Here is a 19636-nt window from a genome sequence, read left to right on the forward strand (position 1 = left end):
GCCAGAATCTACCCAGGCTTCCCAGTGGATAAAAATACTTCCCAGGAGCCCCAGTGGACAGTCATCTATGTGTCTGAAAAACCACTAATCATCTGACACCCCTTTACTTCTCCATACCTCATCCTGCTCCTGCCTTTGCAAGCTCAGTAAAATTATCATATGGATGTAGAAAGGGCAAGTAGGAGAGTGAACGTGTGACTTCTTTTGATATGGTCAGAGCAAAAATCAAATTGGCCATTTCTCTATCCTGCTTCCCTGATAATCTCTAATCATCTTCTTCTTCCTCTCTCTTCCCTTAATTCCTCATAATCATTATATCTCTCTACTGTATAGGATTACTTTATTAGTCATAAAAGTCATTAAAACATCCAATATAATCACTAAAGAAGTTTTGGAACACATGGTGACAGAAAAAGAGACTTCAAATAAAAACTACACAACAAAAATTAAGAACTGAGGAATGAGAATGACAAAGAAGTCTATGAGTTTACCTGATGATTTGAGAGTCCAAACTACAGTCTAGGTTTTACATTAATATAAATAGCTATTTTAGTATATTGCCTATAATAATTTGCTAAAATTTAAATAGGCAAGTCCAACTGAATTAATTATTACTGAGGGGGGAAAAAAATAGGAACTACAAACTAAAAGGAAAATCTTTGATACTAAATAATTCATGTGATAAATCTTAAACATTTAAAGACAGGTAGATCCTATACAGGCATTTGGAAATTTCCTCCTTCTTTTATTTTTTATTGAAGTATATAGTTGATTTACAATGTTTTGTTAGTTTCTACTCTATAGCAAAGTGATTCAGTTATATAAGATATAACATTATATATATAAAATATATGTTATATATATAATACACATATTCTTTTTTATATTCTTTTCTATTATGGTTTATTACAGGGTATTGAATATAGTTCCCTGTGCTATACAGTAGGATCTTCTTGTTTACCTATTTTATATATAGGAAATTTCCTAATTCTTAATCCACAGAAAAGTAGATTATGTATTAACAGACAGCAATTTTTAATTACTTGGGAGGTAGGAGGTCTCTGAGTACTTATTCTTTAGAGGTTATTTGGATAAGAAGATGAACTTGATTTGTCAAACTATCAGTAAATACATAGCCTATTAACTTTTTTCAATTAACTACAGAAAAGAAAACGTCATAAGTTATTTATTTACACAGGAATAAATGTTGGTGGCCAGGTTTTTGGTTAATGTAAATGTGAAACCCTAGACGTATGAACTGAAAAATGCCATAAACTGAAATAATATCTGTAAAAGTAATAGACTCACAGAAGGAATCTTAGATATCAAAACTCTTACAAGTTGGGAAATGAGGCCCATGAAAGTCATGGGCCTTGCCCAAGCTGATACGCAGATAATATGAAGATAACTACTGAGGAAAGTCACTGGCATGAGTTCAATCTATTACAATTTCTTTCTTTTATTCTCTTCTGAAAAGATAACTTGAGTATTTTTTCCCCTGAAATAGTAATTTAAGGGTTTTACCTTTTACAATGTGTAAGAATTTTTAAGGCCTTCATTTTACATAAATATAGTTTTATTAAAGATTGTTTAGGATTTCTAAGCATTTAATTTATAAAAATGACTCTATACATACAAGTTATATATTTAAAAGTATCTAGATATAGAGGGCTTAGGCTTTAAGAAATAGGAATTCTCTCATTTAATATAATCCATGAACAATTAAAAGACTATTTTACAAATGCTTACCCATGAGCTTCAATTCATAATTTTTCTTTTCCCCCTAACCTATGCTTCTATGAAGTTCTAACATCTAAGACCATATCCCTCCCTCAGTTTTTCATATCCAGGGCTAGGAAAAGTTCCAAAGGTATAAACTGGGTCAAGAAGGGTCCCAATTAACAGTACTTATCTCCATCAGATCTCTACTTGCTTAGTCCAGAAGCACTGTCAGGGCAGAGGTCTGTCTAGATGTGAAAGGTGTTGATACTCTCTGTGCAAGGCAGCTTTTAGCAAATCAGATTTCAGTGATCAGAGCGAAGATATAGCTCATAATTGTATTCACTTCTATTCCCCACAGTATGGCCTCATTTTGAGTCTTGGCAGCATCTAGCATTATTCTCCTTTGAAATTCATCCCTCTTCTGGCTTTTCATTCTGGTATGCCTCCTCCTACTATGGCTGTTCAATAATTTTCACAGGCTTCTTTCTAGGCTTGCTCTCTACATTTTCTGCTATCCTCAATCTGTTTAGATGTCTAAAATCCCTCACATACATGTTCTAGAGAAAACTATTTTTTCAAATAGGTTCCTCTCCCTCACATACATGTTCTAGAGAAAACTATTCCTTCAAATAGGTCCCTTTTCCCATCTTTCATTCAGCCACCCTAGAAGGGGAAATGGGACTCATTCCAATCTCTGCTCTCTCATTCATTCTCCATATCCAAATACAGACTATGGCCTATAGTTTCTACCTGTTAAGTTTCTCTCCAACATATCCCTTTCTTGCCTTTTTTTTTTTAAGATTTTTTGATGTGGATCATTTTTAAAGTCTCTATTGAATTTGTAATGATACCGCTTCTGTTTCGTGTTTCGGTCCTTTGGACACAAGGCATGTGGTATGTTAGCTCCCTGACCAGGGGTTGAACCCACATTCCCTGCACTGCAAGGCAAAGCACCAACCACTGGATGGTCAGAGAAGTTCCCCCTTTCTCTACAATAGCACTGTGACTGTGCTAATTCAGATTTCACCATTCCTCATATTTAAGTATGTTAATGCCTCCTAAAGGATCTAACTTCTGTCACAGCCCACTCCAATTCACCCTCCAAACTGCTGCCAGACTGATCTTTTTCTCATTTCCTGCAAAGGTTCTCCGTTGACTGAGGATGAAAAACCCTCAGTTCTTGGCAGAACACAGAAGGCCCGTGATTTTCTGGATCTTCTCCAGCCTTATCTCCTACCACACCCCTACAGGCATCTTATGATTTAACAATATAGCTTGCAATTCTCCAAGTACGTATTTCATCAAAGGAATATACCACATGGGAAATTTCAAGACTGGCAAAAAGAAAGCAGTCATAGCAAATCACTCCTAAAAATACCGTCTATTTAACTCTTCCCCTGCTCCATGGTTCATTTTCTTTCCTTTCTTCACTTCCCACACCATAAGACTGGTGCTGCTTTATTTGAATGGGAAAGAAAATAAATTAGGGCTAAATGATAAATAAGCTTTCAAAATAAGGGTTTGAAAGTTAACCCTAACATAATAACCAATGAAACATAAACTATGTGAAATCCAAGTACTACAAATTCTGCTATTTTTGAAAACAATAACATTACTAACAATTAAAACTGAATTAGGGAAAATTAAGTGATCTTAGAAGTCCTTTATATTTTGTGGTTTTTACCTAATGTAGATAAAGACCATGAAAACATTACTGAGATTACAATGAAACTATGAAAATACTGAAAAAAAAAATCTGTACACAATATTTTTGATTACTGCTTTTTTTAATAAGTATCTGATGTCTTCTATATTTTCTGAGCATAGATCATTTTATAAACTGCTGATGAATGCACAGAACGCAGTTTTCAATTAGAAACTCATGGCCACTATTATCACTTAAGCTGTGCCTTAAACACATTCTCTAAATCCCTCTATTTTTAAGTCATTCCAAGACATGTCTTTTAGTTAACATTCAGATTATTATTAATTATTCATTTACTGTCATAAGAACACCTTAAATCCTATTTAAATAAGGTTAGCAAAAATCACCTGAAGAGAACTTGTAGGGGACAGCTAAATTTCTATGCCTTCTGGCTTTTTCAAGGACTAGAAAACTAAGTTTATCAGTGACCTAAAATTTTAAAATCCATTAATGATTTGTCTTAATGAAAGACTTGGTTAAGATGGTCTCCTATCACTTCACATCAGAGATTTTTATTATGATATTCCATGAAGTTTTCAGAGTCTTTTCTCATTTTTTTTTTCATCTAACCTACACCAGGAAAAAAATAAAAGATTAACTAGAGTAGTGTAAATCAGATTTGTGATACTTAATTAAACACCAATTGGTGAATTCCATCCTTAACCTTTTCAAGACTGGCTTACTCATTAACATTTACACACACACACACACACAAAATATTTACAGAAAAGTGCTAATCATTAAGGAGGAACTATTCATTTTGGAGTTCAAAGAAAGTTCCTATTTCATTTTTTAAATTCTTAAGCATTTTGTTGGCAGTAATAATCTATATGGTGTGCTCATATCCATTAATGTATCAAGAGCTTAGATATTTATAGATTCATAAATAAAAACAATGTGAAGAGAGTAAAATCTAATTCAGCTATGATATTTAAAGAGTTGCTCTTAGCTTTCATAAACTATCTTTTCTTTCCTGAAAATACAAGTTTATAGGTCAAAATAAAATGCAGTATTAAGATGAATTAACAGTGGGGAAAAAGAAAAATGAATTTGAGGGAAATACAGTGGGATATGAGTGAAGGGGCTACTATTTTTCATATTACTTTAAAAATATTGGTTGGGGGTTTCTAATATTTCCTGTTAAACAGTGTGACAGAAGGACACATGATAAAATGATGACAGTTTCTTTTATTTACTAAACTAGTGATCTGATCAACTTCAACACTTAAATATCTATAAGCAACATTCTTTGTATCTGAGAGAGAAAAAACACACACCATTAAGTGTTACTTACATTCCAAATCGCAATGTTCCAGAAACGTATGTTTGCCAGTGTGCACAATAGAACATGAATGTCCCAGCAAAACAACAAAAAAACATCCAATCAGGGTTTGTCCCCAGTTGCACTGTAATACAAGTTCCAAGAACCACAAAAACTGAAAAAGAAAGATTACAATGAAAACTAAACAATCTGATTAACAAACATTAACTAAGCTGGTAATGATTTTAGAAGAGGCAAAAAGAAAACATGCTATGAATGTTTAATCTTTTTTCAGTCATCTACGCAAATAGGAAAGCAGGCTACAGTCTTTTATATTAACATTTACCCTGTAACTTCAATCTGTTCTTTCACTATACCACTAGGTGAAAACAAACTTCTTGAAAGCAACTAAAATACTTCGGCTTTTTTTTGGAGTACATGTGTATCTCGCTTTATTTCACTTAACAGGTACTGTGCTTCCAGATATTGCATTTTTTTCCCAGTTAAAGGTTTGTGGCAGCCTTGCATTGCATGTCTATAAGTGCCACTTTCTTTTCAACAGTTTTAGCTTACTTAGTATCTCTGTGTCACATTTTAGTAATTGTTAAAATACTTCCAATTTTTTTCCATTATTACATTTGTCATGATTTCTGATCAGTAACCTTTGATGTTACTTCTGCAAAAAAGATTACAACTTGCTGAAGGCTCAGATGGTAGCATTTTTTTTATCAATAAAGTATTTTTTAATTAAATAGTATACATTTTTCAGACATAATGCTATTGCACAGTTAACAGACTAAAGCGCAGTGCAAAAATAACTTTTACATACACTAGGAAATCAAAAAAACTTGCTTCGCTTTATTGCAATATTCACTTTATTGCAGTGGTCTGAAACTAAATCCGCAATACATCTGAGGTATGTCTATATTCCCTCAACTCAATGATAGAGTACTAGTGAGCAGTGAAAAACTACAAGGCAGAAAGTCAAAAAGAAAGAAAAACAAAGGCCTAGATAATTCACTGGCTAGATAATCCACTGGCTTCAGATAGCAATCTTTTTTATTTAGCAGATTTCACTATGGGTAATATACATTAAAAACAAAAAAGGACTGCCTATAAAAGTTTCGAACTCAAACTACAATGCAAAAATGACTATCACTTAGGAAAAAAAACAGAACACCTATCATTCTGCTGTTACCAAATTAAATTATAATAGTTTTTCAAGATGCCCAACTAGCATCTTCAGTAGAAGCTTTTTCTTGAGTCTTAAGAGTTACATGAAATTATCTGTTCCTTCTCCTTTGCTAAGCAAGCTGCTATCAGGATACAACAAAACAATGATTTTAACATACACTTACATTTGTGAATCTGAGTTCACAAAGTAAAACCATCAAGGGTTTTTGTTTGCCTCTTTAAAAATATTTTAAACGCTGTGCCAAATGACAAGAAACCAACTGAAGAACTAAAAAAAATAAGTGTGTTGGGAGGAATATGTGGCAAGGTGGGGAGTCAGGGGGAGCAGAGTTCTTAAAAGGAAGACTAGTTAGAAACTGTCATTTCATTTCTAAATCTCTTTTTTCCCTCTAAAGAAGTACTAAATTATTATTCTTTAAACGGTACAAATAAAGACATACCACATATAATCTAATTAGAGTAATTCATCTTTTGCTAGCACCTTTTAATGTGTTTTTTCCTAGTCTTTTCATCGAAGCCCACTATCACAGCTACAGTCCAAGTCTATAATGAAATTTTAAATGTCTGTATAATATCCATTTAAATAAAAAGACTATCTTATAAAACTGATCAACATTTACCTACCAGTACAAAATTAATAGCTAATATAACCTGGAGTAGAATCAGAATTCAGAAATATCTTTAGAGTCGAAATAATGGCTGAATTTACTAAGTGTTCATAAGAGATGTCTAGAACAGGCAAATTCACAGAGACAGTAAGTTAGTGGTTACCAGGGCCTGGGGGAAGTAGGGAATGCAGAATCACCACTAGCAAATGATTCCCTTTCGGAGTGGAAAGGAAAAAACTGACATCTGACAAAATGTTTTGGAATTAGAGGGTTTCTCTGGTAGCTCAGCTGGTAAAGAATCCACCTGAAATGCAGGCGACCCCGGTTCAATTCCTGGGTCGGGAAGATCGCCTGGAGAAGAGACAGGCTACCCACTCCAGTATTCTTGGGCTTCCCTGGTGGCTCAGCTGGTAAAGAATCTGCCTGCAATGTGGGAGACCTGGGTTTGACCCCTGGGTTGGGAAGATCCCCTGGAGAAGGGAAAAGCTACCCACTCCAGTATTGTGACCTGGAGAATTCCATGGACTGTATAGTCCATGGGGTTGCAAAGAGTCAGACACGATTAAGCGACTTTTTGGTTGCATAATTTTGTGACTACACTAAAAGTCACTAAATTGTATACTTTAAAAGGATGAATTTTATAGTAAGTGAATTATATCTTAATAAAAACTTTAAAAAGGCAAAAATACAAAGACTATGAATTTCTTAGTCTCCCATTACTGAACTCTCATCTATAAATTATGAGATTTTTTTCATGATAACAATTATGCCCTAAGAATTTAAAAACAGGTGCCAAAACAATAATATTTAGGGTTAAAAATAACTTAGGTAGAAATTCCTAGATTTCCTGATATCAAATAATGAACAAGTATTAACCAGTTTTATATTTTTGACAACATTAAAACTTAATATAAAATCACTTCTTCTGATAACTACTATAATATCACAAGCCTCTTATTTATCTTATCATTGTTTTCATATTCCTTTTAACACTGTTAATCATTAACATTAAAAAATCAATAATACCTGTCGATAGTGAATCACACCCATGATCAAAAAGTTCTCCCAAAGGAGAACTACTATTAGTTCTTCTTGCCTGTTTCCCATCAATAGCATCCAAAGACTGGTAAATGAAAAGGCCGCATGCACAAGCAATATACGCCCACAGAGGTGCCTGTGAAATAAAATTTAAAAAACAAGAGTAACAAGACATATTAATATTATGTTTGGCTAATATATTTTTACTTGCAGATATTCTTCATTCTCCAGAGAAGTTGGAAGCTATGGGAGAGAAGATCCAGGTGCTACATAATGAAAAACTTTTCAAAACAATCAGAATTATGAGAATTAAATTCCCTGTTTTGCAGGGATACTCAAGCAGATGCTGGGTAAACTACTTCACAGGGGTAATACAGAAATGCCATGGGAGATTAGATTAGGTAACTTGTGTGAGATTCCTCCTAACATTTAGACTCTAAGAATCAATTAATGAATAGTTAGTAAGGTTTATCCTAAGTTGTGTTTTTGAAGATGTTTATAGGTATTACACAAAAAGAAAATTTCTATGTTAAACTCAGTTGGAAAACACTGGATTAAACAACATTAAACCAATTTTTCTACTGCAGGACTGCTTCCAGCTCTTAAGATTGCTAACGCATATTGGGCATGTTCAAGGAGGATACAACATGCTGCCATTTCCCAAATGTATTTGAGCGTGTGACTTATTTTTTTCACTGTTTCATGAAGCAACACTAGGGAAATAATGATCTACTTACTAGACAGAGTGCTTACATTACTTTTCAAATACTTACTATGGTCACATTTTCAATTAAAAAATTTTCTTTTGTCAGACAGAAATTAAACCACTAATACTGAATTTAAATGTGACACATTAAAAAAAGAGAGCTTCTATTTGGTCTGTTCTCTGTAGGAAAGTAAGAGTTTTTTGCATCATCTTTTCCAATTTTCCTATGCCTAGGCCATGAAAACAATTTTATAACCACAAGATATTTTCTCAGATATTGGTTTTCAAGTTAACTGTACTAAATGTTCAGAGCTGCAAATTAAAACTATTCAGAGCTGCAAAAAATATTCAGTATATTCTGCACTACAAAGAGCTATCTCCCTGAGAGAGATCTATTTGTGTGTGTGTGTGTGCTCAGTCATGTCCAACTCTTGCAACCCAATGGACTATAGCTTACCAGGCTCCTCTGTCCATGGGAATTTCCAGGTAAGAATACTGGAGTGAGTTGCCAATTCCTTCTTCAGGGGATCTTCCTAACACAAGCTTCAAACCCATATCTCCTGCATTGACAGGCAGATTCTTTACCACTGAGCTACCTGGGAAGCCCAGAGACCTATTTAGACTCAGTTATTAAAGGTAAAGATCTTCTCTTAAATGGTTTTTTCTTTTTTGGAGTCTCATAATTTTAAAAACGCTGAGGCTGCTAAAAAGATCATCGTATACACCTCTCCCAAGCTCGAGTTACAAACCTGGAAAAGAATACCTGTGATTTTGTAACCAAGTTTACATGGCAGCACACTGGACTAAGTGGTTAATCTTTTTTTTTTAACGTATTTGTTTTTTAAAATTTTTATTACTAATTTTTGGTTGTGCTGGGCCTTCACTGCTGTACACAGCTTGCTCTGGTTGTGGAGAGCAGCCGTGTTGCACGGGCTCCTCACTGCAGTCTTCTATTTCAGAGCACAGGCAGCAGGCATGCAGGCTTCAGCAGCTGCAGCACGTGCATGGAGGAGCCGGGGCTTACTGGCTCCGGAGTGCATGCTTCAGGAGCTGCTGCACGCAGGCCCAGTGCGTGCAGCCCACGGGCTCTCGAGAGTGGGCTCAGCAGCTGTGGCGCACGGGCCTAGTCGCTCCAAGGCATGCAGAATCTTCCCAGACCAGGGATCAAATCCATGTCCCCTGCATGGGCAGGCAGATTATTATCCACTGCGCCACCAGCAAAGTCCACTAAGCGATTACTCTTATGTGACTAAGAACCTTCCCTTCTAGACTTGGGTTTACTGCTTCTTACTCCTAGAGGAAGCCAGGAATTCTCTAGAGCTGCACTGTCTTATACAATGGCCATTAGCCAGCCATCTGTGACTATTTTAGTTTAAATTCATTAAAATAAACCAAAAATTCAGTTCCTCAGTTGCTAGGTACATTTCAAATGTTCAATAGCCATAAGTATCTATGGCCTCCATATCAGATCACACAGATACAGAACACTATCATCATCACAGAAAATTCTATTGAACACTACTGCTTTACAGAACTAGAAAAACAAGGAATTTCTTGGGGAGGGGGGCAGTTTAGGATTTTAAGGGGAAATGTGTTACTCTGGAACAGAATCGGATACAACTTAGTGACTAAATAACCACCACCCAGAAAAGAGCAAGATGGTAATTACATATATAAGAGAGAGAAGCAAAGCCTTCTTATCTTTGGACTTTTCTTTTTTCTTGTGAATACGTAGAACACTTTAATATTTATCTATTTCTTCTTTGTTTCCATTATTTCACAACTCGCAGAGGTATTTTAAGAAGAAAGCCTTCTCATTCAGGAGCAGGTATGGTCTCAGCTGGGTTAAGAGTCTGATACACTGAATGTATAAGTCAGGAAACTATTATGTCATAATCTACCTTAATTTCTCCCAGCAACATTCTGAAATTAGTGTAGTTCCTATTTTGGAAGTTCCCCAAAGATTTAACTAATGCTAGGGTTACTCTAATAATTCCAAATCACTTAAGAAAAGAGGCTGAGGAAAAGTATTACAGGGAACGTGGTGCCTGGTACAGTCTAGGTGTTCAAAAAATGACTATTCGTGGCCAAGCTAATCTTGAACTTGCTCTCATTCCCTGATCTTTCTCCTGGAACTAGTTTAGGACTTAGAAGGTTTCAACTGGAACCAACCCAATTCCCTGTTGTATCTCTAAGGATGTGTGAGATCTGGACCAGACTCCTCTGGAAGGAGATGTCAAAGCCTCAAGTGATCCACAGGAAAAACAGCTCCAAGGAAATGTGATAAAGAATCCCAATACATATTTAAACAACTGCTTATTTTTTATTTCCAGATTGACGTAAAGCAAGATACTTAAGAAAATGATGGGAAACCAGAAATATATCCATATAATCTGTATGAATTGTATCTATATAGTAAAAGAGGAATTAAAGGTAATCAAGGGTGAGGGGAAAATAAGCATCTGGAAAAAGACAAAAAAATGTTTTATATGTAACTGTGACCCTCAATACGGAGAAGGCAATGGCACCCCACTCCAGTACTCTTGCCTGGAAAATCCCATGGAAGGAGGAGCCTGGTAGGCTGCAGTCCATGGGGTCGCTAGGAGTCGCACACGACTGAGCGACTTCACTTTCACTTTTCACTTTCACACATTGGAGAAGGAAATGGCAACCCACTCCAGTATTCTTGCCTGGAGAATCCCAGGGACGGGGGAGCCTGGTGGGCTGCCGTCTATGGGGTCGCACAGAGTCGGACACGACTGAAGCGACTTAGCAGCAGCAGCAGCAGCAGCAGTGACCCTCAATAACTATTTACGTTACGAGCTATATGTGGAAACGAATTAACGAATACAGAAAGGGATAATGGATTAAATGGTGATAATTTTACCTCAAAAAACAAATCATCTGAAAAAGACTACATTGAAAAAATTACTTCAAGTTTAAAACAAGACAAGGAGCGCTGTAGCCACTATGATTCACACAGTCACTTTCAACAGCTTTACTTGAGGATCACCTCCTATCTTCTTGGCTTATCTGTATTGACCATTCTGGCACAGCAAATGTTTTGATTCTCTTTCATCTACCTAACTACCTTGGTTAACTTTTTGACAAGGACATTGTGAAGCCAAATAAACTTCAATTTACCCACTGAGTTTCAGTTTTGGTTTTAAGTAGTGAGCAGAAAGAAGGTAAAAGTGAAAGAGCAGCAGAGACATTTATCTTTGAGAATGTCCAGCAATACCATATTTCCTTTTTTTAACAATAGCCACAGCAGGATACAGAGCAGGAAATACATTATACCGTTTCTTTCTTCTATTTTCTCTTGCTGTGTTAAAATAACAGAACAATAGAGATACACCTGGGGTTATCAGCCACATATGTTTACAGGAAGAGAAAAGGGATATTCAACAACTCTCACTGGAAATCAAGACAACACTTTGATATGACTAATTTATAGCTGTGCCATCTTCCTACCAGAGACTTTGCTCTCTGATCATTTTAAACCTTGCTAAGACTTTATTTAAAAGCAGAGACATTACTTTGCCAACAAAAGTCCGTCTAGTCAAGGCTATGGTTTTTCCAGTAGTCATGTATGGATGTGAGAGTTGGATGGTGAAGAAAGCTGAGCACTGAAGAATTGATGCTTTTGAACTGTGGTGCTGGAGAAGACTCTTGAGAGTCCCTTGGACTGCAAGAAGATCCAACCAGTCCATCCTAAAGGAGATCAGTCCTGGGTGTTCACTGGAAGGACTGATGCTGAAGCTGAAACTCCAATACTTTGTCCACCTCATGCGAAGAGTTGACTCATTGGAAAAGACCCTGATGCTGGGAAGGATTGGGGGCATGAGGAGAAGGGGATGACAGAGGATGAGATGGCTGGATGGCATCACTGACTTGATGGACATGGGTTTGAGTAGACTCTGGGAGTTGGTAATAGACAGGGAGGCCTGGCGTGCTGCGATTCATGGGGTCGCAGAAAGTTGGACACAACTGAGTGACTGACTGAACTGAAGACTTTATTAGCCATAATAAAGGGGGATAAAATTCTTTTTGTAAAGCACTGAGATTTACTGATTTTAAAGGACTACTTTACAGGTTAATCTCAACTAACATTAATTTATCTAATGGCATCAGAGTCCACACTTTGCTTCTGGTGTCTCATAAGCATAGTGTATGTAAAGTAGGTTGCAGTTATGAGAGCTATTTATAGTAATATACGACAGGATATTTTAAAACAGCTGACAAATGGCTGTCACATTATCTTACCTTTAGCTAAAATGACCTAAAAATCCCAATTATAGTGTTTCCGGCATGCAATAAATGTTTATATCTGTTATAAAAGAAATTCCTCTTACCTGCTCTGTAGCTGTAGGGCAGTAGAAGACTAATAAAACAGTTGTACAGATGTTTATTGACAATCCAATGATCGTGATGAGATTTGGAGCGATCCAGGAGGGAACTCTTCCAACGAGCCATTCCCAGTACCCCTGCATCAAAGGCTCAAGCAAGGACCGTCCGGCACTCTGATACCTGTGTTCTTCTAGCCGCTTAAGTTGATGTCTTGACAATGGTGGTGTAGGTAACTGGAACAACTTATTTAATACACACCCGGGAGTAGTCATATGCCCGAAGCCCAAAGGGGACTCCGGGTGAGAATCTCCACATCGTTTCCTTGTTGACCGATGCCCACTCATGGATCTTGGCTTTCTTTTATTTGAGGAGAATACTTTATTTTGTTTTATAGTTTTTGGTGGACGGTCTTTCCCTGGGGATAGGAAAAAAAGATATATTTGTCAGCCACTATTTATATCAATGTCAGTAAATTAAAAAAAATCAAACTGGCAATAAAATAATACATATTGAACAAGGATCAGAAAAACAGGGATCTGCTATTAGTTCTAATTCTTACTGGTGTAAAGCCAAAAGAAGTCATATAACCTCATCTTTATGTGAAAAATATTAAGAATTTTAATAATGTGCTTCCTGTTACCTTATAGCTTACCTGACTTCAAAGCTCATGATTTTTTTTTTTCAATTTCACACTGCTATCGTAGTATAAACTGGAAAAAAACCTAATAATGATCTGATAATTTCACATATGAGCAAACTGAGGTCCAAGGCACACTCAAAGACAACTAGTAAACCAGTCTTAATAGTGGAGAAATGACTTACATAGAATGGGCCTTAAACTAGATTTTTATTTAATGTGAATAGCTAATACTTATTGAGCACTTACTATGTACTAAACACTTTAAGCAAGTTTTATATATTAACTCATTTACTCTTCACAACCACCATAGATGCTAAATACTATTAATTACTCCAGTTTTTACAGAAAATTAAACTAAGGCACAGAGAGGTTAATTAACTTGTTCAAGTTCACACAGCTGTTAAGTGAGGTTCATATAAACAGGGTTTCTGTTTAAATAAAACATAGAACTTTTTAGAGGAAAGGGATATAGATAATATTCCATGAGGGAATAAAAAACAATGAAAAAAATTAACTTTAAGAGGACTGTATTTATGTGTTAGCAGAGTGAACTGATAAACTGAGGTAGTAAAAAAACAATTATAAGTGCATTAAGTGGTGACTGTTTATGTTGTTGTTCAGTCACACAGTCATCTCTGACTCTTCGCAACCCCAAGTACTACAGCAGGCCAGGCCTCCCTGGCCCTCGTAAGGTTTTCTATAAACCTTAAATTTAAACCCATGAAGTACTTCTACCTGACTTAGAAAGGATCAGAAATAATATACTTACCATAAGTTATTAACCAATGTAAGGAAACAATGACAAGCTGATAACATATAAAAATTAGTATGGTGACACTAAAGGTTTGAAGTGGTGAGGGCCTACAGTAGGGTGGTAAAAATGGAAATATGAAGACAGTCAAATCTGTAAGTAATTTCTACTTAGAAGGAGGAATCAAGAGGAAATACTTAGGAATTAGATATGAGGGACAGAAAAGCAGAAGAAAAAAGATATCAGTCAGAGACTACTGGTACTGTGGTCAAAAAGGAGAGTTTAGAAGGAAAATCAGTTATTTTGGCTTTTGGGAGGTATGAGATGAGAGGGGATCTCGCAATGAAAGGAAAGACATACATGCAACTTTTATATAGAGATGTTTTAGACAAAAATCAAATGACTGGAGTTTAGGTGAGATATCAAAATTTCAATTTTTTAACTTGGAAGCTAACGCCTAGTTGAAGATTGGAAAGCAGAAAATTTCTTAAAAGTATTAAGTATGAAGAGAAAAAGAAACTCATGGTTAGTGAGCAGAAAGAAAAACCATGAAACGATTAAAAAAGGAAAAAAAAAATCTTAACAGAACTAAAAGGGTAGTGACATTTGACCGACAAAGATGTACTTTGATCTGGCAAAAAGCTATCCAGAACACAGTACGAAATTCCCAGAAATGCTGCACTATGGGAATACAGAATGTGATACAGGGTCTAGGACAACTCAGCAATGTACCTAGTATCAAAATATGCCCACGACTTCTCTCTATTCCCATAAATAAATCCCAAAATTCCAATGTCACTAATGACCTAAAGTGGCATCCCAAACCTCAGTTCATCCTGTATCTCAATAATCGGTTTAAAGAATAGTTACTGTAGTTACTAACTGACTTACATTTTCAGAAATCACGAAAGAATCACTGGTAGCCCAGTTTAACTAACTCAAGTGCTCTGAAATAAAAATAATAATTTCAAGCCAAGGCAAACCAAAGCTAATTTCCTACTATTTCAAAGAATTCTTTCACACATTCAATTGTATCATAAAGAAACTGATTAAACTGTTTAAAGTAATATTTACATAATGTCAAACATCTGGTTACAAAATCATTTTAGATGATGAAATGACAGACTGATGACCACCAAAATACCGTACTACCAAGCAGCCAAATTTTCAGAAGTCAAACTGAATGATGTATTTTCATATTTGGTGAGCTATAATCAATCAGTTCTTACAGATTTCCACTTAAATGGGAATGAAAAGTTTGGCCAACTCAATTTATATTTTATTTTTGTCGTGTCCCATTCTCCCATGGTTAAAAAAAAAAGTGACATATTGAGGATGCTGGCCTGATTTTGGCACTAAACAGCTACAAGTTTCTGATCCTAATGGTTTTAAGTTTGAGCATTTGGCAGGACTATATGATAAACTGGATACTTTTCCTTTTAGGTCTTTTCCCCTTCTGACCTAGATTTTTGTCCTTCTAGTTCTCTTTTAAGAAAAATCTACATTTTGATCAACCTTCCTAGACTTAGTTATTATATAATACAAACATGTAAAAAGGACATTTCAATTTGGCAACACTATCTCTGGGAAGGTTACTAGCAAGAAGATTGCAAATAAATTCAGATACATGTTGCCCTTCGCTTTCCACACACAGGTAGCCACAGAGGTTGCTGACACTGCCACAGATCTATCTCTACTCTTCCTTCCTCCCGTCACACCTGAGACCAGGAGGCAACTGCCAGGAAAACCACCTCAGGAAAAAAAGAGGAGTTTCTGAACTTCAGCAAGTGAAAAGCAAGCATATCAAGGGAGCAAGACAGTGAAGGTTACTACAACACAAGAGGAGACTCCATGGAGAGAAAGGGGAAAGGATCTGAGATAGGAGTATGGAGAGAAGGTACAAACATTACAAAAATTATTTTAGCTACCTGATATTTTTATCTAGAGTCAAGCCTATGACCAAAAGGTTGAAGAGAAAATGTCATTTTCTACCCACACTACAAGGAACTAAAAAATTAATGCAAGAAATTAAAACTAGTGCTGGTTAGCTTAGAAACCCAGACACCAGTGGTTAAGTTTTTATGAGAAAATGAATTTCAAGTTTCAAATGCATTCAGCCAATATCTGAGTGCAGTAAACAAGACAGACATAATCCCAGTTCCCAAGTCCAATGGAAAAAATAAGTCAAAGAAGGTAGATAAGCAAATGACATTACACACTTACACACTGTGATGGGCAATATGAAGAAAACAAGATATGGAGCCAGAATATAGTTGAAGAGGAACACTGTAGATAAGGTGGTTGAAGACCATGAAAAAGAAGCATTTATACCTGGTGGCTCAGACAGTAAAGCGTCTGTCTGCAATGCAGGAGGCCCAGGTTTGATCCCTGGGTTGGGAAGATCCCCTGGAGAAGGAAATGGCAGCCCACTCCAGTACTCTGGCCTGGAAAAGCCCAGGGACTGAGGAGCCTGGTAGGCTACAGCCCATGGGATCGCAAAGAGTAGGACACCACTGAGCAACTTCACTTTCACTTCACATAGTAACTTCAGAGGAAAAGGAGAGAGCCATTCCAAGAGCAAGAGGAAGAACAGTCCAAGAAAGAAAAACAGACCTGAGGCAAAATCCAGCTTATCTTTCTTATTCACATCTCTGGGATCACTATGGCTGGACAGTAGTAAACCATATGAAAGAGTGAGATAAAGGAGACTATGAAAAGCTCAACAATGCAGAGGTTTATAGATTGTGGCAAGGAGTTAATATTTTATTCTGATCTTATAGAAAGCCATCAATTAACCTATAAAGAAATCTGTAATTTTGCAGCACAGCCAATTTATTAACTAAGGAAGTGTTTTAACAAATTATAACAATAAAAGTGAGTATTTTAAATGTTTTAAAATCCTCATTACCTGGAATTCAGATTACAATAATACTGATCACTGTCCTACGTCACCTCTCCACTTGTAATCAACAAACTCCCCTCCTCTGCTATAAGTTGGCTTGAACGTGATACTTCTTCCATAGCACTTACCACATTTTGAAGTTTTTTTGTTAATTGTTGGTGTTTTTTTTTTTTTGGTCTTTTCCCCACACTGATATGTAAGACACAGGAGTGCAGGAGCCATGCATGTCTTAACATTCTTTCCCCAAAATCTTATACCATACCTAACACTAGGTGGGTGATCAGTACTTATTTGTGGGACAATGAACAAATGTGATTCATCTAGTTATTTAATAGCACCGGATTGTTCTATATCTTTGAGGAAACAGAAAGACTGAAATATGCCATCCATGCCCTCAAGCTCAAAGTGGTGGTGGGGAGCCTTGTAAATAGCTAAGCTATGGCATACTGGGAACAAACTGCCGTGGGAGTTCAAGGGAGGGGGCACATATGGTCTAACAAAATCCTCCTTTGCACAGACATGTATTTATGTAAAAAGTCCAATGAAGGTACAAAAATAAAATCATAGACATTTAATGAGTATCTTTACTAAAATTATACACAATTTGTAGACCTTAAGTCTGTGATGCGAAACATCTGTGCTTGTAGCCGCTAAAGATAATAACATGCTGTCTACAATATTCCAGTGTTCAGCACTGGTGAAAATCTGACAAGGATCACACTAAAAAAGGAATCTCCAACCGCTCAGCAGAGCATAAGGTAAGCTTACACAATATCCAACCTATAGTGTGAAATTCCAATATTCCCATCCCCCCTGTGTCTAAGGGTGCCAAGTTTTGAGCTGCACTGATTCAGCAGCATGTTTACAATCCTTTCAAAGGAATTGGTGACTACACAGCTCTTTCCACTTCTATAGCACGACTAAAGGAAAATACTAATGGTGAACAATATCTGGGAGGCAGAGCAGCGAACTATAAAAAATCAAGCTTAAAAAAACTAATAGGATCACAGGATTACCTTCAGCATTATTTAACAAGTGATACACAGAACAAGTTACCAAAAACAAAAGCCTTTTCAGAAGACTTGGAAGCTGAAACAGTACTGTGTAACACAATTTAGATCTACTGCTTTGCTGAAGTGAAATCTTGCATTCCTTAAAAAAAAAAAAAAAAAAGGAAACAACTTCTTCCAGAAACAAACAAACAAGCAAAAAAAGCCAAAGCTTAACATTTGGTGGATTATTTTCCTATACCCTTAAAAGAGACAGCATAGCATGACCCTCAAAAAGAATGTCACCAGTACTTTTAGCCTAAACAAGTCTACTGCTGCCTAGAAGACACACTGACTATGCAGTAATATCTAACGGGGGTTATAAAACAAGTTTATATTTAAATATCAAACATATAATAGTGTTTATAATATAAATTTTGAGAGATTGTGTATGGGAGAGGAAGAAGAATGCATTTATGAAACCATAGTTGTAAATATTCAGTAATAATCTAACAGCTGGACAACAAATGAAGGTACCTCTGTCAGAACAGGTTAATACAAGAGGCAGATTTATCTGGCTTTTTTCCAAAATGCAAGGGTTGTAAAGACAAGTTGCACGAGGGGCTTCCAAATAGTTTTTGCTCAGCACAAAACGAATATGCAGCAAAATGCCTTGAGAACTTCAATATCTGGAATTTTATATGAAAGCCAATGGTTCTTAAGTTCTTATGCTCTAAATGCTCTCAATTCAACACCTCCACTGAACACATGCCTAGTAGTACGAGAGTAGAAACAGAATCTTTATTCCTTGTTCACACACACGACACTAACGTTTGTTTAAAGATAATTATGAACTTGCCTATTACCGTTAACACGGATTCATCAATGAACTAAGAGACTTAAAGCAAAATCACATATATATATTAATACGAATGATGCAAAATGCCATAAATGACACAAAAACGCCAATCACCAAACTGGAGTAAAAACAAGTTAAACACAGCAAAATGTAAAGATCCCATTCATCTAGTGTTCTAGGGACACCGGCAAAGACTAGCAAACCCTTCCGTCCTTCCAAGAATACTTCTGAAATAAACCCTAGGTGGCAACCTTAGAGACCGTCAGTATACTCTGAGATTTCTAGAAAAGTTGCTGACCAAGAAGTGTGGCCCCAGCTACGAATCACCAGCATCGTATTCCAAACGGAAGGCAAATTCGGCACAGGATTCAACACGGTTTGTGGACTTGGCAACACCTGAGCAGGAGGGTGTGGACCTGATAGGCAAGGTCGGTTCCGCGCAGGCAGCGCCTCCAGCTCTCGGCCCGCCCAGCCCGGGCCGGGCCGCCGAGGTTTTCTCCAGCCTGACACCCAGCACAGTAGACCGCGAGCTCTCGGGCTGGCAATGCGCCACCTCAATCTCTCCATCCGGGGTCAGAGGAGCAGTAGCCCCTCGCCCTCCCCACAAGCCCGCGCGCGAGGCTACCCTGCGCGAGGAAGAAACTGCGTTCGCCTCGCGCGAGTCCATACAGAGATATATTCCAATGCCCCACCCCAGAACTTGCAGCCCTCTCTCCGCCTCTTTTGAGAATCGTGGCCCCCGACCCATTCTTTACACTCTGGCCGTTTCCCCAAGACCGAGCATCGCAGCCTTACCACGGCCCGCAGAAGCACACCGCTAGAATTAAGACCTGCGACTCCAGCCTACTGGGTGACTCTGATCCGCGGCAGCACGTTCACGACACTTTCGCGATTGCCGTAAAGGGATATAG

At 36.9% G+C, this 19636-nt stretch overlaps 1 protein-coding gene across 2 annotated transcripts in view; it reads right to left on the reverse strand.

The window, feature by feature from the left end:
- Positions 1–19632, reverse strand: part of CEPT1 (choline/ethanolamine phosphotransferase 1) — a 37611-nt gene extending 17979 nt beyond the window's left edge. For both annotated transcript variants that reach the window (XM_061121177.1, XM_061121176.1), the window contains exons 1-4: positions 19521–19632; positions 12590–12999; positions 7517–7664; positions 4722–4863 (exon numbers count right to left, since the gene is read on the reverse strand). In XM_061121177.1, coding sequence (XP_060977160.1) covers positions 4722–4863; positions 7517–7664; positions 12590–12928 — 629 coding nt within the window. In that variant the 5' untranslated portion in view covers positions 12929–12999; positions 19521–19632. The remainder of the gene's footprint in view (positions 1–4721; positions 4864–7516; positions 7665–12589; positions 13000–19520) is intronic.
- Positions 19633–19636: the final 4 nt, after the last annotated feature.

This window comes from Dama dama, chromosome 20 (genome assembly GCF_033118175.1).
Source record: "Dama dama isolate Ldn47 chromosome 20, ASM3311817v1, whole genome shotgun sequence".
Classification (NCBI taxonomy): Eukaryota; Metazoa; Chordata; class Mammalia; order Artiodactyla; family Cervidae; genus Dama; species Dama dama.